At 37.0% G+C, this 24,059-nt stretch overlaps 5 protein-coding genes and 1 long non-coding RNA gene across 8 annotated transcripts; 3 read left to right on the forward strand and 3 right to left on the reverse strand.

The window, feature by feature from the left end:
• The first annotated feature begins 1,637 nt into the window (after window positions 1-1,637).
• Window positions 1,638-6,808, forward strand: LOC124338014 (protein lin-54 homolog). Its single transcript, XM_046792034.1, has 14 exons — window positions 1,638-1,734; window positions 2,063-2,205; window positions 2,302-2,523; window positions 2,586-2,810; window positions 2,876-3,148; window positions 3,207-3,582; window positions 3,696-3,838; window positions 3,897-4,013; window positions 4,099-4,296; window positions 4,410-4,690; window positions 4,764-5,001; window positions 5,072-5,313; window positions 5,381-5,559; window positions 5,639-6,808. Exons 1-14 carry the CDS (start codon window positions 1,710-1,712, stop codon window positions 5,653-5,655), a joined length of 2,679 nt encoding a protein of 892 aa, XP_046647990.1. The 5' UTR covers window positions 1,638-1,709; the 3' UTR covers window positions 5,656-6,808.
• Window positions 6,809-7,263: 455 nt separating this feature from the next.
• Window positions 7,264-7,817, reverse strand: LOC124338015. The gene is made up of 3 exons (XR_006917620.1): window positions 7,724-7,817; window positions 7,493-7,554; window positions 7,264-7,394 (listed from the first exon to the last, which is right to left on the reverse strand). It is a non-coding gene; the product is annotated as an uncharacterized LOC124338015 (long non-coding RNA).
• Window positions 7,818-7,871: 54 nt separating this feature from the next.
• Window positions 7,872-13,507, forward strand: LOC124338013 (bifunctional heparan sulfate N-deacetylase/N-sulfotransferase-like). Its single transcript, XM_046792033.1, has 19 exons — window positions 7,872-8,031; window positions 8,363-8,921; window positions 9,228-9,434; window positions 9,509-9,662; window positions 9,722-9,820; window positions 9,881-10,084; window positions 10,258-10,461; window positions 10,611-10,737; window positions 10,798-10,913; window positions 10,984-11,099; window positions 11,170-11,239; window positions 11,342-11,470; window positions 11,534-11,716; window positions 11,779-11,989; window positions 12,059-12,195; window positions 12,258-12,409; window positions 12,522-12,698; window positions 12,767-12,887; window positions 12,957-13,507. The coding sequence occupies exons 2-19, from the start codon at window positions 8,656-8,658 to the stop codon at window positions 13,092-13,094; spliced, it is 2,811 nt and encodes a 936-aa protein (XP_046647989.1). The 5' UTR covers window positions 7,872-8,031; window positions 8,363-8,655; the 3' UTR covers window positions 13,095-13,507.
• Window positions 13,508-16,229: 2,722 nt separating this feature from the next.
• Window positions 16,230-19,607, reverse strand: LOC124336818 (acyl-CoA Delta-9 desaturase-like). Its single transcript, XM_046790624.1, has 7 exons — window positions 19,407-19,607; window positions 17,980-18,251; window positions 17,777-17,907; window positions 17,493-17,698; window positions 17,282-17,419; window positions 17,166-17,213; window positions 16,230-17,078 (listed from the first exon to the last, which is right to left on the reverse strand). Exons 1-7 carry the CDS (start codon window positions 19,415-19,417, stop codon window positions 16,748-16,750), a joined length of 1,137 nt encoding a protein of 378 aa, XP_046646580.1. The 5' UTR covers window positions 19,418-19,607; the 3' UTR covers window positions 16,230-16,747.
• On the reverse strand, window positions 19,484-22,070 carry LOC124336821. 2 transcript variants are annotated; one of them, XM_046790634.1, is made up of 4 exons: window positions 21,802-22,070; window positions 21,551-21,637; window positions 19,860-19,900; window positions 19,484-19,798 (listed from the first exon to the last, which is right to left on the reverse strand). In XM_046790634.1, exons 1-4 carry the CDS (start codon window positions 21,988-21,990, stop codon window positions 19,735-19,737), a joined length of 381 nt encoding a protein of 126 aa, XP_046646590.1. In that variant the 5' UTR covers window positions 21,991-22,070; the 3' UTR covers window positions 19,484-19,734. The 2 variants fall into 2 exon arrangements, with proteins under 2 accessions (XP_046646590.1, XP_046646589.1); XM_046790633.1 differs by having other exon boundaries at window positions 19,484-19,802; window positions 21,802-21,825.
• Window positions 22,071-22,169: 99 nt separating this feature from the next.
• Window positions 22,170-23,959, forward strand: LOC124336820 (protein unc-119 homolog A-like). 2 transcript variants are annotated; one of them, XM_046790631.1, is made up of 6 exons: window positions 22,170-22,321; window positions 22,610-22,808; window positions 22,882-22,995; window positions 23,263-23,377; window positions 23,444-23,616; window positions 23,688-23,959. In XM_046790631.1, the coding sequence occupies exons 2-6, from the start codon at window positions 22,616-22,618 to the stop codon at window positions 23,831-23,833; spliced, it is 741 nt and encodes a 246-aa protein (XP_046646587.1). In that variant the 5' UTR covers window positions 22,170-22,321; window positions 22,610-22,615; the 3' UTR covers window positions 23,834-23,959. The 2 variants fall into 2 exon arrangements, with proteins under 2 accessions (XP_046646587.1, XP_046646588.1); XM_046790632.1 differs by having other exon boundaries at window positions 22,205-22,350.
• Window positions 23,960-24,059: the final 100 nt, after the last annotated feature.

Genomic DNA, 24,059 nt, shown 5'->3' on the forward strand with positions numbered 1-24,059 from the left:
TACCGCGTATTGCTGTCGATCTGTTCGAAAATGTATCGGCATGATTTTTTCTTCGTAACCATTTTATTGCTGGGTACACAACAATTGGACTCTCAACGGGATTACATAGCATTGAACTCTACATCAGTCTTGGATCGTAAATGAATCACAACGAAAAAATAAGCAGCTGCAAATAATACAAAGTAAGTTTTTTTAACGAGCGATTTACGTTCTTTTACTTCAAGCAGAGAATGTAGAATCAGTTGTTTATAATAAGTCGAACAAATTTACTACCAGAAAATATGAGTACAAAGAAAACTGTTGAAAAAATAAAAAAATAAATATAACCTAATATCACCTCTAATTACACTGCAAAACAGCACTCAAACAAAAGATTTCCGGAAAACAAAGACTGGTGTGATTCCGCAACTCATAATAAGGTACGCACGCCTCCAGAAGAACAAATAACGCTAACAATGAATCCACAACTCAACAGGGCCAGAACGCCAGATTTGCATTAGCTATGAATCGCGACTATAGCGGCATCGCAGGATTCGCAGCCAGTCGCAACTCGCAAATGTCGCAATGCATACTTCCCACTTTATGTAGAATTTAGTGAAAAATCAAATCGGGCACTCTGTAAATGTTCTAATTAATACAGTTTTTTTTTTTAGTTGACAATAATAATAATCCTTGAAAATCCAAGAAAATTTTCTTCTATTTTCTGTCTGTTTTCGCCAACATGCCTTCTGGTATTGTTTTGCTTTAAAAAAATACTCGTATTCGTACTTCTTTTGTCTTACTTGATTGGCCGTGGCCGGGGCTCAAGGCAAAAAAATAAGTTCAGAAGACGGATGGGTGAAAAGAAAAACAAAAAAGGGGCAACAAACAAATGCACGCGCGAGAGAAGAAACAAAAAAAAAATATTTCCCCCTTAGAAATCTCATAGTATCATATACTATATACAAGTCAATTACACACGTATTGCAATGCCATTATTTCATTTTTTCGAATTCGCATAGTATGTAAACTGAATAATACTCTGTTTCTTTATTCTGACATTCCTTATTGTACAGGAAATGGGGCACTCATCAGTCATCAACGCTTTTCTCACTCAATCCAAACAAGATTTTATGGGTTTCTTCGAACACGGACTAAGCTAATCCTCAAACTGCCACTGAGGCATTATTCGAAAAAGGGCTAAGTTTATTTATGTAAAATAACTTTCGATTGTTTGATAATTGTCCACAGAATTGCAGTTCATGCTGACGTAATATGGAGATCAGATACACATTACTGTAGAAAAAAAATTTCGTTGTTTTATTAGAAGATTGAAAATGCGATGATTGTAAAGAAATAAACCAAAGGATTACACAGACGGACCGGGACGGACAACACGGTTACCCAAAATGTAAGCGCTATCGTTCGCTAATCGCTCGATGTTTTTCTAAAATATTATCCCTGCAGTTCATACTTGTTTTTTGCTTGTTATTAAAAGCATTTTCGTAACAACATTTTAAAATCATTTTAAGTTGCAACACTTTAAAAATATATGATATTATGATGCCAATCATCATGCCATATTAGAAATATCATCGTGTGGGGCGTGTGGAGTAAGATCAGAAATTTTCACGACACCTAGCCGCGACATAACGAACTAAGTGTAAAGAGCAATCGCAGGCGTCGCTTTGAATAAGTTCATGGCGGGCTGATCGTACATTTCCTCTTAAATGATGTCGAGTTCTCGAGATGAAGGTATTTATATTTTATCTTACCGTTGTTTAGATCATGACTGTGTTATTTCCGTCAAGTTAAGAATACTAATTTCACACAAAAATAGATCTGATTGCATAAAATTCAAGCTAGGTTGATGCCCTTAGGAAACTATTTTCAAAATGGCGCCTATTACAGGCGGGTTTTTCGATATTCGTTGAAAAATCTTTTTTAACTGGAATAAATTGTGGATTACATTGAACAGATATTAACCTTCCCAATACTAAGATCACTTAGAAGCTTATTTGATAGTGTGATTAAGTACCTACTTGATAGATATTTACCTTACTAATCTTGTTTTCCTTCCCAGTTTCCGCTATGCAAGTCGAAACAGATGACTTCATTCTCTCCCTTACTTCTGTTGGAGAAGAAAATGATGAACATACAGAAGTGATAACAACAGAAGTCTCAGATTTACCTCCTGATTTAGTTAACACTGATGTGGCTGATTTGGTAAGTTATTAAAGCTATCGAAGTTGGTTTCTAAAGACAGTTGTTATTTAGCATTCTTTGACATATTTTTAAATTTCCAACCATATTCTTTTGAAGGCAAACAACCCCAGTCTATGGCTTGGATTAGAAGGAGCATTGGAATCGAATGATGCAGTATCCAACATGTCCAATGTTTCTGGCATAGTAGAGGAACATGTTCAGACAAATGAGTCAGCAGTGCATTTAGGAAATGACCCCAACAACTTGAATATGAATGATCTGGGTCATTCTGAAGAAGTGGAAACTATGACTATTGAAGCTATGGAGGTGGATGTGCAAGTAATATACTCTAAATATTAAACTTTTTTTTTCCTAATTATCTGTTGTTTACATTATTTTAGAACATGGAAGTGAGCAGAAGTCAAGAGGTACACTCAATACCCTTAGAAAGTTTTATGGATCAAAGTGACATGGGAATCAGTATCATGACAAGCCAGTGTGATGATAAAAATGCGCCCTCGATAACGCCAATGTCCGTTTCCTTACCGGTAGTCGAACCAGTGACTAGAACTGTTTTCCCTCTGGGTCAAATCAAGAAAACAATTCCAGTTTCTTCCTCGACTCAGGTTTAATTAATATTTTATTTTTCTTAATTATTTCTTTTATTAATTATTGGTTTTTCAATGAATAGGTTACTAAAGTCGTGCTAGCACCCACAAGCCAAAATCAAACTGGACAGCCATTACTTCTTACAGTTCCAGCATCAACAAGTGGATTAACATCTCTACTAACTCCGAATACAAATTTGCGGTTTGTTAATGCCCTTAGTACAGATGGCAGTAAAATGTCGACCATCGGTACACCCTCTTCAAACATTCATTCACAATCTGTTCGCCTTATGAGCCCGACCAAAACCATCACACTTCAGCAAGCCCAACAGCTTGGACTTATATCGCCTAAAAAGGTAGACAAACGCCTATAAAAACGTATGAAATGGGAACTAATATATATTTTAAAATCAGGGGCAACCTTTAATTGTAAATAAAGTCGCCGTTGCCACGGCAAGTCAAGGAACCCCTACTACCAATATCTTGGCAGGAAAACAAGGAGCTAAATTTGCAGGAGGAAACGTGACGTTGGTAAGAAGCGCCCCCACCAAAACACCAACGAAAATTGCCCCAGCTCCCCCGCAGACAGTTGCATCGAATATTTCATCCAGTTCTTCAATACAAAGCCAACCAACCAGCTTACTGATAAAGAACGCTGCTGGACAAGTAACAATGGCAGCACTGGTCCAAACTAGACCCAACGGTGGTAATGTCACCAACATGAACCCCCTTAGTCCTCAGAAGTTCGTACTGAGACCTTCTGCACCAGGCCCGATCACTGCAGCCCAAGGTAAAATCGCAGATTTGTGTTAAAATGCGAATTTTTCTTTTATGTTGCGAATTTTAAAACTGCGGTTTTTGTAATTAATTATTTAATAATCCACTTTTCAAACATATTTTTAGTTCGTCAAGGAAGTGGAACACAACCGGCTCAGTACATAAGATTAACAACAGCTCAAGCTTTAGCTGCCGGAATACTCCCCGCAATCGGAACCCACGGAGAACAGAGTGGTCAACAGCAGCATTTTCAACTTGCCGGGAACAAGGTTGTTTCGATCATCTAAATTGGAATGTGTAAATTAATATGAAATGTATTGGTTTTAGATACAATTAGTTCGCGTTGTTAACCCATCTGCTGGAAACAACGGGTCGGGAAATTTGGTTACTGCATCAGGAACTTCAAAAGTTATAATCGGGGCACCTACTGCAAATTCTATTAAGGTAAATATTCAACCTGATAATCCTGAAATTATACAGAATTACAATTATTTGTTTTTATTGTTTTTTTTTTAAATAATTTTAACAGATTCATTCAGCAAACAGTTCGCTGGCACAACAAACAGTTAAGGGAACAACTACTTTAACAAAGGCGGTAGGGCAAGTAAAGGGTGCGATTTCCACTGTTAATGTTCCTCCAGGAGCTCAACGTATTATACTACCTGCTGGATCGATGGGTTCCCTGGCAAGCGGCCTTGTGATGGTTCCAGCTCAGTATACTTCTCAGGTGATTCATCTATCTCGTGTTCGATTTAATAGGTCTAGAAAAGTCGACGAATTTGATTTCTTAGATATCACGTAATTTTATTGATGAAACGTTTATTTTCAATTTATTTTTAGAGTTCAATCGGGGTGAGTGGTTCGCCAGCAACAGTCAACTTCTCGACCGTTACAACCAGTGCTGCTACTGTTGTGTCAGATTCTGTTGCTTCGCCGGTAGTATCTAGCGTCAGTACAACTTCCCGTTTATCCCAACAACCAAAAGCGGCTCCTCCGCCTTCTCCCGAGTCTGCTCAAATGTCGGCTTCTGCATCCCAGGCGAAAGCACAAAGTGTACTGGAATCGAACGGACTCAAGCCGCGCAAGCCATGCAATTGTACCAAGTCGCAGTGCCTCAAACTGTAAATTCATCCACTTTCTACTTCAACATTTTAGAAAAATAGGGAATTAACTCTTGGGCTTGAAAATTTTCAGTTATTGTGATTGCTTTGCCAACGGCGAGTTCTGTCATGGTTGTAATTGCGTCTGCTGCGCCAACAACTTGGAGCACGAAGAACTACGTCTGCGAGCTATCAGATCATGTTTAGATCGTAATCCACATGCATTCAAACCCAAAATTGGTGTCGGATGGGGTCCGGAGCCAAGACGTCACAATAAAGGATGTCACTGCAAGCGCTCCGGCTGTTTAAAAAACTACTGCGAATGTTACGAGGTTTGTTTGTTAAATATGTTTGAAAAAATTAAATATGCACGATTATTTAATTGTTGAAATTGTTCCGTAGGCCAAAATAGCTTGCTCCGCCATTTGTAAATGTATCGGATGCAAAAACTGTGTCGATCCTGCTGGTTCTCCGCCAGGACCTGGAGAGAAAAGACTCTCGAAAATGGCAGCCCTTCAAACTAATCCGAGCAGTTCTAGCGATAGCCGAACGGTGAGCAATCCAGCTTCTCACAATAGCAAACAAGAAGACCGCGCCACTGATCCTCCTAAAGGCTTTTCAATACCTACAGCAGCTGGGTCGAGGTATTGTTTTTCTCAATTTTTGCAACGTTCTTCACGTTATAACTGAAATGGTCGTGATTTTCTGCAGTAGGCCGCCGTTTAGTTTCATCACCCAAGAAGTCGTGGAAGCTACGTGTCAGTGCCTTCTTGCCCAGGCTGAAGAGGCCGAAAGGCTGTGTAAAACCTCTACTGAAACGGAAGGCCTCGTTCTTGAAGAATTCGGTCGATGCCTACTTCAAATAATAGAATACGCTTCCAAAGCCAAAGGTACTATCAAAATTGCCGTCAACGTCCAAAAAATTCAAGCGTTTAGAAAACAATTAACTCTCTATATCCTATCTCTCAGTCTCTGCCAGCCCTTGATGAAACGTCGCCAACCGGGTCAGCAATCGAACAGAGATGGCCAACCATCTCACGGATTTCATTTCTAAATTTACTATGTACAAAGTACGGTCCCAATAGACTATCCCCCAAAGGGTTTTAAACAACTCGCGGCCGTTTAGCTTCAGTCAATTTTAAAGTGAAAATATGATCGCAGAACAATTTACAAATATTTTTATTTACCTTTCTTTTACAGTAAAATTATAACCTCTTGTACAGCTAGGTAAACAGTGAGCTGCATTGAAACTTTAAAGACAAACAACGATTAATTTCATTGAGTTTCAAGTGGTGGTAGCGCCCAAAAATAAGTCGTGATTTTTGCCAATTTTCGAATTCTATTGTCGAAGTTAAGTTGTTGAGCGCTACCACTAAAGAATTGAAATTAAAGGCTGTTTTTCTTAAAAATGTACTAGTAGCTTATTCTTTACCAATGTGCAAACGAGGTTTTGATTACGTTACTGTAACAATAACATTGTTTCAAGAACTAATTTTTTAATTACTAAAAAACATTTATAGTATCTTTTCGGCTGTGAATGTTTAACTCTTCGTTGAATAGTCTATTGTCCCATAGTTTTATACATTATAATTTTTTAAGAAGAAATCCAATGAGATGGTCGCTTTTGGTCGTTCGGCTTAAACTGACCCAAGCTTAGTATAAATGGAGCCGGGATTTATTTGTTGATAGAACTCCGTGCATGTCATAGATATATTAACCTTCTGTCTTTATTGTTTTGCTACTGCTTCTTTTGTTCATCTTGAGTTTTTTAGATGTAAAAATATGGCTTCAAGGGGAGATGATTTAGGACTTTTTGACGTGGTTCAAATATACCATAATCTAAGGCTTGAAGAGAGTGAGTTAAGTTAAATAGACACCAAATATAATTTTTTTTTTCTTTGGTGTAATTTTGGAATATTGGTGTAATTTTCATGCTCCTTTTTTTTATAGAGCTGTGCATTTTGTATGGGTGATAGCTAACTGGGTAACCAAATCTATAGCTCATACCAAGTTTACTCGTTTTAACTAAAAAAAATGGAAATCCAATGATCTATAATATTGATTACTTTGTAATGGTTGTTATTCCCTTGACTTGTTTTACTTTTGGTTTTTAAAATACAGAACGATGTGGGTTTTGTATTCGGGTTTTCTAACATGTCCTGGTTTTTCCTAGTTTTAATACTAGGTTAAAGTACTAGTTTCCGAAATATCGAAAGAGAGACTGCAAATCACGGTGAATTCGCATCGTTTAAAAATGTTTGATGGAATGTGTATATTGAGTCTGTAACTGAAATTGAATTAAGGAATATATAGCAATAAAATGATCCATTTCAAAGACTAAGAGGGAAGCAGAGGGAAGTAAAAATAAAACCGGGTTAGATTAGATTCGTTTTAATTTAGAAATACATTTTAAACTTAATTGCTTTTCACTTTTTTCCCAAAATAAAAATTACAATTAAAAGCGCGTTATTTGTAAATTTTTTGTTTACCTACGCAGTACCCGTACTAAACTTGGAAACAGGGTGAGGAGGTCGAGGAGTGATCTCTTATAGCGCCAAATAAAAACCCGACGCTCGGTTTCTTACGTGTCCCCGTTGTTTTTGTTTTTTTGCGATAACCCTCGTTAGAGTTATCGCAACTTCAATCCCAAAAAGTCCTTGTCGTCAGGAAAGGTAGGCTTCCATCGCGATTTTTTATTTCAAATCATGGTGAATGGTTGTTCAACCTGAAAAGTTAGGACATAAAGTTTAGAAACAGAGCCGTTAACCACCTAAATATGCGGGTGTAAAAAAAAAACGTCGCAATTAATTCCCTAAGCATTACTTTTCTTGAAAACTGAATTGCACAGACGACAGAACCCCATAGACAGACGCCGGCGTGATCATCTACAAATGTGTAAAGTTCGAAAGACAAAAAATGATAAGAAAATTAATAGGCATTTTTTAAGGAAAAATTTATATTTTTTTCGGTGGCGCATGGATCAAATTCAAATGATATCGATTTCAAAATCAATTTCGTAAAAAAAAAACTTAAAAGACTTAAAAAAAACCCTACCGAAATCACCAAAATGCCGCAAAATGCCGAAATTGCGAACGAACGAAGCAACCACAACGTCCACAAGTGGTCTTTATCTGTGGAACGAAGTTTGGGGGTTGGGCTGGTTCCTGTTTAGCGAGAAAAGCTCGACCTTAATGGCGGATCTTGCTGAATGTTTACTAATTGAGAACTTTTTCCAGTTCCGCTTTTTCAATGACATGTCCGTAAAGTTTTCCATTAAAGATTGTTGCTTTTTATGCAGATGATCATTATGAGGTGCAACATTTTGTGTTTATTTATGGTTCACAATAGAAATACAAGAAAATGTAAGTATTATTTTAAAATTGTCCAAACATCTCAATATGAAAGATTAATTTTCTTTCCCATAACATTAGTGATAAGTTCGGTTGTTAACATAACTTATTAGTATTATATATATTATCTACTGTACATATTAGTAGTAGTATGATTTTAACATAGTTTGAATTCTTTTCATAATATTGAAGCTACATTACTAGTGTTAATTTTGCCATGAATAATATTTCTAGTCTGTAATGGCAAGTTTTACTGATAACAGTGGAATTTATGAACTGTAAATCAATGTCAATGTTTAAACTTATCTTAAATCCAACATAACAAGTTTTATTTGTAACACAGGAAACTACTTACCCCAATGATGTGGACTACTGATTAGTGATATCAACACTACCTCGGTTGTGAAATGGCTGCAACTGCTGCATTCATAGAAGGATGGAAAGTGGCAGTTGATTGTGCAATGCGAAAAGTGCAGCAGTATTCTCCAGTGTTTATAACTCAATCTGAACAATAATGAAACTTTGCCCATAGCTGGCATTATCTGGTGTTTTAATCACTGATCGGAGCTAATCAATTAAAAGTGCAAGCAATTGTGTGAAGTGTAGGAGGTCTTTCTCCTGTCTTACTTTTTTATCATGAAGGAAGAACACAGTATAGCTCTTCTCAATGGGGATGGCTCCTTCACCAATGAAAGGAGTAATAACTATATGAGTAGCCACCTTTGCAATAAATTCAATCTGCTGCAAAGGTGCTTAATACATAATAAATCCGGATTGGGTCGAAGTTGCACGTATTTAGGGCGCTTGGCTTCCGTTCGACGATGTGTTTGTTTTCTGGTTTTCTTGTGCCTCGTTTCGTTGTTTTACTCAGCTTATCATCTTTCGTCATTTCGCTTCAACATGTAAGTACATTTGCTTTTTAAATTGTATAATATAAAACTTAAATTTGCTAAATTCCAACTCATCAAGTATAGAGACGCTTTTTTTTACAATGAAAAAATAATCCAAAATTCTTCTTGAATGTTGAATTTGTGTGATATTCATGTGTTTTCGGATGACTCGTTCTATTGCGTATCTTGATATAAGGAATGATTAACTGTTGACGAATCTTTAAATAATTGGACAAGGAATATGTTTGATCAAACCAGGATAGAGAATTAAAGTAAACTATTATCTCATTTTTTTCTTTTTTCCCGTTTATTCAACAGCATCCTACGAGGACCACGATTGGATCCGTCAATCCATTGTTCTTCTACAAAAGAAAATGGTCTACGTCTGGGTAGTGTAATGGGAAGTCGAAGCCATGCCTCTCCAGGCCGCCTACGCATTGATGCCAAAGTTTTACTTTTTGCTGAAACGCAATACTCACACCTAGGGCGAGATATTGCCGAACTCTTGGTCCACAACCGCTTAAAGTATTTTAGCCAACTAAGAAATGAGCTATAAATCCATGTTTGAGCTTCAATTCTATGTATTTTCCGTTGTATAGGTACAAATTAGAAGTAGTTGGGAAATCGCTTCCAATTTTGACCAATGTAGACAAAGGCAAATATGGAGTGATTGTTTTTGAAAATATGGATCGTTATCTGACGATGGATAAATGGAACAGGGAGCTTCTTGACAAATATTGTCGCCAGTATCAGGTAATTTTTTGAAATATAAAATTTACTTAAATTCTTATCTTGACTTGCATGAATTTTAGGTTGGAATTATTGGATTTATGTCTCCCCGCGAAGAAAGTCTAATTGGGGCTCAGCTTCGTGGTTTCCCGTTGCATATTCATACAAATTTTAAGTTAAAGGTAAGAGCAAATCATCCGATTGTGGCGTAAATATTTATTTTTATATCTACTGAAATACAGGATGCCGAGTTAAAGGCTGATTCTCCTGTATTAAGAATCACTCGAGCAGGTGATGTTCTGTGGGGACCTTTGCCTGGAAACGATTGGACGGTATTTTCTCCAAACCATTCTACGTACGAACCTTTGGCCATGGGCTCCATTCAAGCCCTCGAGGGTAGTGCAGGTTTTGGGGGATTGTCCTCAAACGTCATCACAGTTCTTCGAGTATGAAACTTTTTTTTGTATGATTTATTTAACAGTTTAAAACTCCTTGGTATCATCGTGAAAATAGTAATAATCAGAAAATCCTTAACCTTCATTTTATTACTGATTTATTTTTTTAATTTACGAAATGATCTTTATATATTTACATTGTCTTTTGAAAATACCCTTTTCAGGACTGTGGTGAATTTGACGGAATTCAACGAATCTTCTTCGGATCTGGGTTAGACTTCTGGCTCCACCGACTTCTCTTCCTAGATTCCATGTCTTTTCTATCTCATGGCCGATTGTCGACCAGTTTGCAACGCTACATTCAAGTTGATATAGACGATATCTTTGTCGGTCAAAAAGGCACACGTCTTACTCCCAGCGATGTAGAGGTAAGATTGTTTAAGTTTATCTATCACTATCAAATCTCTTTTCACTCTACTAATTTTAGAATCTCATTTACTTTATTGTTTAAATACTTTGCGCGGCTATACAAGGTTAATCTTGTATTCTAATTTCATTTATGTTTGTTAATTGGTAGAGCATCATCGATACCCAAAGTCGTATTCAAACGATTGTTCCTGGCTTTAGATTTAATATGGGGTACTCAGGAAAGTTTTTTAACCATGGAACTGATGAAGAGAATAAAGGAGACGAATACCTTTTGCGTAAGTTGTTTTTCAATAATTATTATTAACTTTGTAATATAATTCATCGTGATCATTTAGAACGTGCCAAAGAATTTACATGGTTTGGACATATGTGGAGTCACCAGCAGCCACATCTGTATGAAAACATCACCTTGCTGGAAGCTGATATGATTCTTAATAAAAAATTTGCGATTGTAAGTAGCCGTCCGAACGGTGCACAGAAATGAAAAACCTATAAAACTCTTTTTAAATTGTGTTTCGTAGGAACATGGTATTCCAACAGATTCTGGGTATTCTGTATCCCCACATCACTCAGGTGTCTATCCAGTTCATGAAGCACTATACGAAATGTGGAAAAAACTCTGGAATATTCATGTCACGTAAATAAGAATTAGGTTTATTAGTAAGGTTAAAGTAAACTACCTTCAAAGCTTTAATTACCCTATATAGGTCCACAGAGGAATATCCGCACTTAAGACCTGCTCGATTGCGCCGTGGATTTATTCATCGTGGAATTATGGTAAAATTTGTAGCTCTAGTCGTCTAGGAATATTTGTTGTTTGCTATGTGTTTTTATTAAAATTTGTTAAACATTTGTTGTTCAACCAATCAATTGAACCAGGTTCTCCCGAGACAAACTTGTGGATTGTATACTCATACCATCTATATCGACAAGTATCCTGGTGGTCGCTCAACCTTAGATAGCAGCATCAAAGGAGGGGAACTTTTTCAAACAATCGTCTTCAATAGGGTATCACAGAAATCTCACAATATTTTAGATATTACAGTTTTTCATTTCAGCCTTCTACATTAGATAAATATCTTTATGACTCATATGTCAAACTACGGCAACGATCGTCTGGCTTTGTACACCTTTGAAGCAGCTACAAAATTTTTGCAGTGCTGGACGAATCTACAGTTTCAAAGTATTTCTGCTCTTCAGTTGGCTGACAAATATTTTCGGATGTACCCCGAAGAGAGTGAACCAGTTTGGGGGGTAAGGAGAGATACCAGTCATATCATTTTCAAAAATTTATTCATTCTTATGTTTGCGAACAGAATCCTTGTGACGATCAACGTCATATGAAAATCTGGTCGCAAAATAAAACCTGCGATCAGTTGCCAAGGTTTTTGGTTTTGGGACCTCAAAAAACTGGTACCACTGCCCTGTACACCTTTCTTTCCATGCATCCAGCAATTGTTAGCAATTATCCCAGTCCTGAAACTTTCGAAGAAATCCAATTCTTCAATGGGAAAAACTATTATAAAGGTATCGCATGGGAAATAGTGTATCGAAAACCATGTGTTCCTAATCTAAAATGTTCTTGATATTCTCAAGGTTTGGATTGGTATATGAGTTTCTTTCCGGTACCCAAAAATTCCACTGCGAAATTTCTGTTTGAGAAGAGTGCTACATATTTCGACGGCGAGTTAGTCCCTCGACGAGTACACGCTCTTTTACCTAAAGCGAAGCTGGTAAGATAGCACAGAACTTAGTTTTTACCGTCAAAGCGTGATGTTAAGTCATTTTTCTCTAGGTCATCATTATAATTTCACCTGCTAAAAGAGCTTACAGTTGGTATCAGCATATGAGATCTCATGGGGATCCTACTGCTCTTAATTACACCTTTTATCAAGTACTCACTGCCGGCGATGCACAACCCAAAGCATTAAGAGACATAAGATTTAGGTGCCGAAAATTACATTCTTTGATTTCCTTCGAATGCAACCCATTATAAAAAATCACTACCTCAAAATAGTTGACTGAAATAGTCAATTTGTTTTACTCTGAATTATTTCAGGTGTCTTAGCCCAGGAATGTACGCCCACCATCTAGATCGTTGGTTGCTGTATTTTCCTCCACAGCAAATTTCAGTTATCGATGGCGAGCAAGTTCGTCTGGATCCGGTCACCTCCATGACCAAATTGCAACATTTCCTAAAAATCAGACCGATTTTCGATTACTCATTACATCTCAGGTAGAGGGGTGGGGGATATATAGTGGGTTTTCCAGTTGACGCATATTTATTTTAATATTTTATTTTAGATATGATGCTCGGAAAGGTTTTTTCTGCCAAGTAGTGAACGGTGACCACACTAAATGCTTAGGTCGAAGTAAAGGACGCCATTACCCTGCAATGGATGCGCAGTCAGCAAAATATCTTCAAGTAATATTTTTTATCACTCGTTTTTATTTTAAGATTTAAATCCATCGATCCCGTTAAATTTGTTTACAGTCTTTCTACATGACACACAACATAGCATTGGAAAAATTGCTCAAACGTCTTGGTTATCCTATCCCGCTTTGGCTAGAAGAGGACCTCAGCGATCGCCCTGTTAATAATCAGGCGGTCGAGTTATCAAATTCACTCTGAAACTTTTAAACTGAGTTATTTTTTTGTACATGCGGTTCAGTTAATTGCTTACCAATTTTCTAATGTCCGATTCAAGTAATCAAGTTATCAGAGTGAAATGAGGGATAAGGAATTGACGCATACATCATAACCCGACCAATTCAAACGTGAAGTGCTTTATTTCAAATTTGTATCATTCTTCAAGTGCAAATTTTCAGCTAGATTTATTTTCCAAGATCAGCAAAACTCCTAAATTGTAAATTGCCAAAATGAAAGTTATCTGAGGCTTTACTGTAAGGTTATTTGGGTGTCTTGCTGGATTTCCTGAATTCATAATCATTTCCATCATAATTTTAACCTGTCGAAAGGATTGTCCCGGAGCACTATATTTAAAAATATAAATAACTGAATATATTTGAATTGATAGTGTTCAACCATGTCTTTTCTCATTCCAATGCTCAAGGTCCTTTGTAATGTGAAGAAATTTGGCAAATCTACTGAACACCTGTGTGGTTATAAGTGAATAACAGCGAAAATGGTACAAGTGTTGCATTTTTTAATCCGCTCGGAAGATTAGACAACTAAAAAATGGCCCAATTGCTTGTTTACTTGGCAAAAAAAAATGTCCCGACAGAAATACACTTGATTAACTGCCGGCCGGATCCCTTGATCGCATCCTTGATCATTCTTGTAACTTGATTGACGATTTCAGGGTTCTGACCGATTTTTTTTTTCGACCGCAATACCGATCCCGATCAGCGGGAAAAAAACGAATGCAGTCGCGATTGCTATCTCGATTTCACAGAAGATCGCGGTCGCGACAGTTGCAACAAGCCTTTGGGTTGGTTTGCAGTGTGCTTATTCTTTGAAAAAGAGACTTCATTTAAAAAAAAAAAATGTTTTTAATGAAGACGCGCTTATCGATCGTGCGATTTCAGAATTGTGATCCCGATCGCGTTTTTCAAATTGTATCGCAATCGCGATCACGAAAAAGGCCCGCGGTAGTGATTGCGCTATCAAAAGATTGCGTTTTTCACAACCTTGGACGATTTCTGCCGGGCATTGGAACTCGCAGATCAAGTTACAGGAATCATCAAGGGTGCAGCCTCTGAGATCCGACCGGCAGTGGATCAAGTGTATTTCTGTCTGAACATTTCAATTGCCATATGTTTATCGTTATGAATACTGCGTCAATAATTGGGTACGAATTTTACATTCATTTAAACTGTTATCGACAGACTGCTGTAGCTATGCGAATTTGAACGAGGGTCATTCGAGTACGTTCACATCCCACATGCAATCGGGGAATGACCTTCGTGATAGCTACTTCAAGGCTGCTAGCTATTTCAAGTTATTTATATATAAAGTTATTTCCCTTTTTAAATTCAAGTCTGATTATTTTCTACTTAATGTTCTGAATTGGAATGAAATGTGTATTTTTCTTATTGTAGATGATTATAAATATTTGTTGTTATTCTATTCGTTATTCTTTAAGTTGTTCTAGAAAAATCCATTGCTTACCCTTGCCCATCCCTTTATAGTATGTTTGCCAAGGTCGATCGTTTCTGTGAAGTGTAAAAAATAAAACCCAATAAAGACTTGAGCAACTAGTGGGTTTCCATGCATGGTCTCAAGAGAAAATTGATGTTGGTCCACCATCTATTATATTTCACACTCATTTTATGAAGGGAAATGCGGTTACAGCCATTAATGGCCCGCATTCTTAGGAAATATCAACACGTTTAAAACTGCAAAAATGACTAGGGTTGTAAGGCCTCGAAACGAGAAGTACCGACATAGGAATAAAAACATTTGTTGGTCTAATCGGCAATCGCAATTTCCATTAAGGCGAGGGGGAAAGTAAACCATGTAAAACAGTGAAGTCTCACAAGTTGCTACGCGTCTCTTTTCATGAGTAGCCTCTACAATGTTTCTGTGGAATAGTGCAGTTCCTACTCGTTTGATCGTTACTATATTATGTTGGCTTTAACTTGCATGTTACGTGTAAGATGAATAATTGAATATGATGCGTAAATTCGGCGGTATTATTTTATAAAACTGTTGCGTAAATCTTTCGTTGAATTTTAAGGTAACCGCCCTAGTTTAAACAAATGTCAAGGAATAAGCAAATTATTTTATAGCATTTTACCATTTTTATTTATTCTTTTTTTTTTCAGTTGAGCTATTTTTGGCGCACTTAAATAACTAGGGTTTCCTGTGGCATCGCCTACTTTCAGATGCGAAAATTCAATTGATTTGTGTTCATTTAGTTTGGTTTTTAGTCAGTTGAAGAAAAAACAAATTAACTGATTAACTAGAGCAGCAAAATGTTACCCGTTCTCCATAACTTGGTACACGATAATTATTAATTTCTTATCTTGGAATATTGGATTTCAAGTACTACAGACCAAAACAAGGAAGTTCAACGTACTAATCTTGTAACGTTTAAAAATCTAACACGTGCTGAAAAAAAACGCTTAGTAGACCGTTAGTTGGTTGCCAACTAAAAAAAAACGAACTTCCACACCCATACTAACCTTCATGACACGTACTTTTTGAACATAAAAACAAAAACACGAAACAGGAATTGATTCTCCTTATTCAGAAGCTCCCTGACAACCAATCAGTCAGTCGTTAAAAAAAATTTTTTTTTTTTGGGTAGACCAGCAGTGTTTCATCATCTAGCAGGAAATGAGATTTCAACACTGAATCAGCAATCATCGACTAAAATTACACCCACAGCGTATTTGGTTGCCAACCAAAGGATCAACTTTAAGTCAATTCGTCGGCAAGTCTACCTTTCGCGAAGCTTCAAGTTATGCTTAAATTTGCAGATATTGCAGATATAATTACTATATATTTACGTATATATCTTGAAGGCAAGGCTCTGACATTTTGAAACCGCTCCTTTCCTTTCTCTGGCCATTTATAAAAGTAGAAATGAGGTCAATCAGCAACTCTGGCCCAGCTTTCTCTCGACTCCTACGTCTTACGCGGATCAGTTTTCAAGTTGTTGGCGATCTTAGATCGCAATTTTAATATTAACTTTATGGCCTACAGCTATTCAACGGTCTTTGCAAAAGCGCATTGGTTTAATTGCCAAAAAAAGAATTTCATTTTTCGATTGTAAAGAGAATAAGACTTGCTCATACAAAATGAATTGAAATTAACTGTATTGTCTTGTGTTCACCGATTCACTCCACGGATTTGCATAACCATGACAAACGAGCATTCTATCATATAAATTTGGTGAGAGATGGGAAATAGAGAAGGAAAATGTGCAAACGCAATATGATATTTTTTTTTTTAAATTTTACAGAAAATTTCTACTTTGAAATGTTATGAAAAAAGGGAGCTATGAATAAGGTCTGCGATCTATTTTGGAAATAAAACTTGTGACATACAAACAGTTGAGTTTTTTTTTCTTCTAGAGCAAATACAATTTAAAAAAAGTTATATTCCAATCGATGGACATTTTTTGTATCTTTTGTTTAGACCTTTGAGCAGTACAGCTTTAGTTCCCGTTGAAGGTAAGAAGCAACATTTCTAAACAAACTTTAAGAGAGCTAGTCAAACATGCCCTGAATTCTCCACCGTTGCAAAAGTAGGCCAAAAGCACCTACCAAGAACAAACAACCGAGCGCCGATCAATTTAAAAACGGACAATATTCTCACTAGTTCTTCTTGTCTTCTGGAATAATTTCACAAAATTGCTCCTCTTCTTTAATGTCTTCAGCTGTGTACTGACTATCTTCTAAGGAGAATGGATGAGAGCCATCTCCTGTTCGATTCACACGGCTGCGAATTATTCTTTGTGGTACACTTTTCAGGTCGTAAGCTAAACCAAGCCAAGAGAAGAAATCAATGGCAGCTGTTGTCATGTTCATGCTGTAGTTTCCCAATTCAGCTGCTTTATAGTCCCAGGGAAACACGTGATGATAGTTGTGCCATCCTTCCCCAGAAGTAAGGAAGGCAACCATTCGATTTTCAGCAGGATTGATTTCTCTAAATAAATAAAAATATATATATATAAATATGAATTTTCCCATGAGAAAATATAAGACTGAAAGATTAGAAAATAAACCCACTCACTTGTCATAAGGATGGTTACCCCAAATGTGGGCAGCACTATTAACTAGCCTATTTGTCAAACAAAAAAAAATGAATTGAGTTGGTCCAAACTCTAATAGTCAATGAAAAAGACTTACCATGTGACGTTAAGCGTGAAAACGTAGCGGAAGATGGAAGCCACGAAGAAAGCCGTTTTGAAGGACTCGCCCCAATAGTACCATGGGATAAGTGCTGGCAGAGCGAAGCAAAGAGTCAAGACCAATGGAATGTAGAACCTTAAAAAGAAGGATGACAAAAATTAGCTTTCGTTTAGATCGCCAAGTAATTCATTATTGGGTTACTACTCACTTGCGTTGAAAGACTACAACGGGGTCTTGCAAAAGATCGCTGACGTCAACAGTCTTTCCACGGCGTTTCACTTCGGGGTGCTTCTTGCACAACAGCCAACCAACGTGAGCAAAAAAGAAACCACGGCGGGCGTTATGAGGATCAGCATCAGTTTCGCTAAACTTGTGATGGACACGGTGATCTCTGCTCCATTCATAAATATCGTTCTATCCAATCAGATTCAAATAGAGATGTTAACCAATGATGATGTTTACTTGTTTTACTATTTTTGAGCAAATTCTCACCTGGACAGCAATGGTTTGTGCAACGGCAGCAAAGATACGAAGTGGCAATTTCGCTTTGTAACAACGATGAGCCCACAATCTATGTGCTCCGCCCGTAATTCCGAATCCGCCAAACAGAAACAAGAAGAAGGCTGCATCGAGAAGTTTAATGTGACGGATAAGTCCTAGCTTTTACTTGATAAGGACGATCTAATGTAACTTACACCAAGCTAGAGTTGAGGGTTTGGCGACCGTGAAGCAGAGATAACCTCCATACAAAGCAGCGGCATGGAGATAGATGAAAATAAGGACGTTCCGCCAAACGATTTGCATAGGTGGCTCCTTGGCAGCCGAATCTTCAAGAGGCTTGGAATGCACGGCGTTTCGACTACGAAGAGTCGACCGTTGCTGCTTGAAGTCATTGTCCTCTCCATCCACGCCAAGAATCGAGCCTACCAAATCCGCACTGGGAGTTGAGCCCATGCCATGCAAAATCCTGAATATGTAAAAAGATGCAGCAGCCGTTAGTGATGAGTTAGTCAAGTCTTCCAAGTCAAAATACAGCTAGAATTTCGCCGTTTTCATCATTTTCTCTGGGGGGTGAGCAACAAGCGGAAATTGGAACATTACCATCTATTTGAACCGGCACTTGGCAACTGTGAAAAGGGTCAACGCTCTTATTGACCCGTATTCACCTTTCGACCTTCTTGCTCCAAATTTAAGGATTGGCTTACCATCCCACATCACACCACTCCATTTGAAAAAAAATATCGGATTTCGTAAACATACATATTGACAGATAAATTATTTCTCCACTCCTTACTAAACACGCTTATTCTTTATAGACGTTAAACTTTTGATTTTACTTTCCCGTCGTTGCATGTGCATGAGCGTATAAACACGCATAGATGGCTATTGTATACTGAAATTGTAAATTCCACGTAGGCCATCCAATCAGAATGGCGTACGTGTTGGAGTTGTTACGTTCCTGTTACGTAACGCTCGAAAACAAAAGAAAGAAAAGCGCCGAGTATCTGAGAAGAAAGCAACTACTTGCATTGAAGTCACTACGAAAGAACTCGTGCCCAAACAATTCAAATCATTCTGAATGATAAAAACAACATTCCTCTAGTGATTGTTGATTCATGCTCGCTCACATGTTTGAAAACACTTGACTGAGCTTAATTCACAGTAGAGAGAAGTTTCCCATTGATTGATTTTAAGCTGTTTTCTTTTAAGCTTTCCATTTGCCATCCACCACCTGGAATCGAAGAGAACATAGCCAGAAGGAGTCCTGGTTTTATTGAGTCCAGTGGGACAGCTAAAAAAGTCTCGTCTGTAGGTTCTCCCTTCCTCCCTACTCTCGCCCCCCTTCTCTCAGGTATCCTAACGGTAAATTCTGCTGTGCTATGCGCGTAGCAGTTCGCCCTCTGGACACGAACGTGAAGAAGGAAAAAAAAAAAAAAAAAGGAGAAACCGACCCCCTTTTCCACCCACTCAAACCACAAACCTAGAACCTGACGTAGTGAGGTCAATCAACTTGAATACATGCCTGCCAACTTTTACAGATGTAAAGAAGAAGAAAGTTTTCCACAATGAATGGATCACCGAATCAAAATATCTGGCAAAAAGAAAAAGTATTTGTACTTACATGTCAGTCATTGTCGAGAAGTAGAGTTGTTGGGCGTTTGTTGGGTGATTATTTCACGCGTTTTCTAACGTCTTTGCTTTAGCTTTAACAAGCAATGGCTGCTGGTGATGACTAAGTGTCACCAGCAAGTCTTCTCAAGTGCCTTAATCCTTGGAAAATGTGCAGCAGCGTGTCAACAGTCTACCGGCAGCCGCGATGGAGTGGGGAAGACTGAGCTGGCCAAGGATTAAACAGCTTAGAACACTGAGGCACATGCATTTGCAAGTCGTAAGTCTGGGAAACTTGTGGATAGCCGTTTCTCTGCTGCAGACGAAAAATGGCCCTCCTTCTAGCGTAGACGTGCCACAATCCAAGCATTCTGATTGGTCCACAACATGTAGCCTCGATTCCTCCTGTCCGTCAGTGCAAGGCGATACATTTATTGGATTCGTTTTTAACAAAAAAGTAAATTACCGATGTACAGGGTCTACCATCACATCGACACTTCTAAGGTTCTGTTAAATAAAGGAACAAAATTTTAATCAGCAAAATACCTGTTAGAATATGATAGTAGTTAACCTTTTACATAATTTGATTCGACAGCATATCTTTTTATTTTACAAAATTGTCTATATTTGGTCAAGATATTTTCCAAGCACAATGTGATTGAAACTTTCTCGATTTATGAAAACAACGGGTTTATCGGGCACACCTGGCACCTCGATATAAAGAAATACCGGTTATGATACTTGTTTTCCATTAAAGAAAAACCCTTTTAAGATCCATTGGCACACGTGGCGGATGGAAAACGTGATGGGATTGCATCACCTTTGAAAGTATTTTCTAGGGCACCAAAACTCGTTGCTGCTACTGTTGCTTCAGTTCCCTTTCATGTATACGTCGACTTTCCAATATCAGATACCTTTTGCGTAAAAGTAGAAAATAGTTGACGTTGTTTTTAAACTGTTGAGAAAACGGAGGGAAATTAAATTTTGCAAACATATGAAGACAACTAAACAACTAAGTTTAAGTTTGTTAACTAGGTTTTTGTTCTCTATTTCGGTATGACGGTATCTGTGTATGGTTAAGGAAAGGAGAAAGCTGATGCTAACAAGCACTGGACCATGGAACTAATAGTGTCTAGAAAGATTTTTTGGCTTTCGAATACTTTTTATTCGGCATTCTTCCTTTATTTTCTCTTTTTTTCTTTTCTTTTTTGGGGTCTCATGAATATAAATTAGAGTTTTCCCGCCAGATGACACTCTAAACAGATGTCACTTATTTATTTTTCTTTTCCCCCAGTATGCAGAATTTCACTTGGAAATAAGGTTTAAGGACTTGAAACTTGCTTGATTTATCCCAAAATGTCTCAAAGGATTTTTCGAAAGTAAAAGTCGACCCTAGCTATCAAAACCCAATTCCTTATTTAACCGGCACCTGTGTGCGAACGTTCTCTTGAAGTGTTTTTTCTGCCCGCTCACGGAAAATATATTAATGTCGGAGAACTTTGTATTCTACTTTTCTAATCAGATTTTCAGAAATAATTATCATTGCCCTATTTCAGGAATTTTCAAAGTAAATTTCTTCTTGAAAAAATGTAATAAAAATAAAAATAATGAGTTCATGGAATTTAACCAAGAAGGTCATGCTAAGAGTTTGTGATGGTCGTCAAAACTAACGAAGCACGTCTTCTCGTTCGTCCCTGAATTTTGCCGCTGGTCTTCCTGGAAATTTGAATGAGGTCAAATAAGTAACGAACCTTTTTATTAGCGGGGTTTTCCCAATAATCCCTACAATCATCATCGTGATGCAGTTGCAGATTATAAGTCCCCATTAAATTTCCTTTGCGAATAGAACGACCCACGAATGGAAATTCGAAAGAAAATAGAACAAATCATACTACCTCCAAGTTTGGTAGGCTACCTATGGCAGTTTTGCACGTTATAACTTATAAGCAAACAACCTCATTCTTTTTCACTGGCCTACTTTAACCTTATTGGCCTTCAAGCCAAAAAGGTCTGAATATCTAGACCAAATTTAAAATTTGATAAAGGTCATTCACTGTGCTTATTTTACTGCTTGTCACTGACCTGAGATAGACATCATGCCAATTGAAAAACTGAAACCAATAAGAAAGAAGCCATCGTGCAAGTTCTCGCATTTACCGAGAAAGTAAACTGATGCAGTAATTCATCATAAAATACTAATCTGTAAGGGTTTTCGGAAATTTGTAATCGATTCCACAGAAATCTCTATTTTTCAATGAAAACAGAAAACATACATTACTGGCAACATACTTAATAAGATGTCAATAAGTAGACTATGATTTCAAATTATAGAAAAAGTTACAAGATTTCGAGTGAGCCTTGCAGCTTTTATTACTTATCAATATTAGCGTTTGAAAACCTTTTTTAACTTGTGGCATTGCAGACAAATCGCGAAATCGGGAAGTAAAACTGTAAATTGTTATGTAAGAAAGCAGCAGGCGCGCGCGCAGAGTTTCAGAGCTAACCAAAAATTGCTGAGACATGAAAATGAGCGAAGCGGAACTTGAAGAGACTAAAGCTGCTCCTCTTATAATCATCTGTAAAATAAATGTAATCATAGTTTGCAATTTCTGTCTTTTCTTGTTTCGTGGTTTAATTTTTCGTAATAAATTTAGTGGGCTACACCTTTTTTTCGATTTATGAAATGTCAAATGATTATGGTTCGGGTATACATCACCTAGGGGCGCTGATAGCACTAGAGCACTGAAAAATTTCGTGAACTGATGTCCCGTTCGATTCTCCTCTGTCTATACTCTATAACTAAAAGTAAATAAATTTTCTCGGGCGTGTTTATAATGAAGCCATGACTGGAAACTCCTGTAGCCATAGAAACAGTCGAAACGTCAACAATATCTTCACATAATTGTCTGTTGATGTATTGAGTGCAAGGTATAAAGAAGTGAAGGTTTTTTTCTTTGGTATTATTTTCTGTTCAGTTTATATCTGATTTCAGATACTTAAATAATAAGCTTTCCATTGATTAATACTTGAAAAGTTCAAAGCAAACTGATAGCAAATTGAAAGTGGTACAGTTTTTAGGTTTATTTGCTGCTTTGACTAGCTAAACTATATTTTCATTTTTGAATAAATCTATAGAAATTGGGCTGTGTTAACTATGTGACAGTGATTAAACAAATTGTATATCATATTGTTTTTGTTTGTTTTTTTCTATTTCAGGAAGAAATGAGCACTCTTCATGGTTCAGTAGGGTCCCATACAAGTGTGGGGTTACCTACAAGTAGTGACAGTGGTGATTTACCTAGTGCTATCTCTACATCTGACAAAAAACAGGAACACTCAGAACCAATTTCAGATTCCCCAATTGCTAGAAATATCACACCTGAAGATGTTTTGAAACTTAAACAGATCACCAATAGTAATATAGAAGATATATTTGCAATTATTGTAATGTTTCTTTGGTTACCTGATTCTGAAATTCTTACATCTAGGTTACCTTTGCTCTCCTGATGCAAACATTTATGATATTGATTTTACCCGATTTTGCATTAGGGACTTGGAGAGTGGAACTGTTCTCTTTGAAATTGCAAAACCACTACCTCCAGGTACGCTTATTTTGTTGTCATGTATTCTAATATGCTGTCTTCGGTCAAAGTCATTTTACATTACTTCTTTTCTTGTACATTCTTCGGCCAGTGTGAAGATTTGCCATATTTTTCTTTTGAAAGTATGAATTGCAGGTTGCACAATCTTCATAATGCTTAATTATCGCTTGTTAAAACAAATTATAGAGCTTCTAACATAGACAAAGAAACTTTGGTCTAAGTAAATATTGAATTTAATTCATAACTTATTTTATAATTTTCTTAAAGAATTGTGCGACAATCCACCCGAAACTGATGTGAATGATCTAGATCCGAACGCTGGCCGGTTTGTGCGATACCAATTTACTCCGCATTTTTTGAAACTTAGAACTGTTGGTGCAACGTAAGTTCTGCTTTTTAAATGATTAGGCTTACGGTTTTATTATTGATTAAATATACCTCTTTACAGAGTTGAATTTGTGGTTGGTGAAAAACCTGTAAATAACTTCAGGATGATTGAGCGTCATTTTTTTCGAGATCGTTTGTTAAAAACATTCGATTTTGAATTTGGTTTCTGCATTCCCCATAGCAAAAATACTGTAGAGCATATTTACGATTTTCCCGCATTATCTTCAGAAGCAAGTAAATATCTTAAATTTATTTTCGGAATAAAGAAAGCGCTAATTACGCTAATCACATTTTTTCTTATTAAGTGGATGAGATGATCAATCATCCATTTGAAACTCGATCAGATTCATTTTATTTCGTCGAAAATCGTCTTATTATGCACAATAAAGCAGATTACGCCTACAATGGGGGAACAATTCAAAACAACACGCATAACGAAGATTCCAAATAAAACTAAAAAAGATATTATAAGAACACATTCGCCATTCCTTTTGAGGTCTTTGTCGACATGGCCAATCTATTTTACGGTGTGTACCTTCACTGTCATGATACGATCAATACAAATGTTCACTAATTCGTTACGCTTTTTTTTTGTTTTGTTCTTTTTCTAATTTCAAATCTTGGGGCTACGAGAAGTTTTTTTTTTTTTAATTAATGTATCCATTTTTCCCAGTCTT

Source organism: Daphnia pulicaria, chromosome 4 (genome assembly GCF_021234035.1).
Source record: "Daphnia pulicaria isolate SC F1-1A chromosome 4, SC_F0-13Bv2, whole genome shotgun sequence".
In the NCBI taxonomy this organism is placed as follows: Eukaryota; Metazoa; Arthropoda; class Branchiopoda; order Diplostraca; family Daphniidae; genus Daphnia; species Daphnia pulicaria.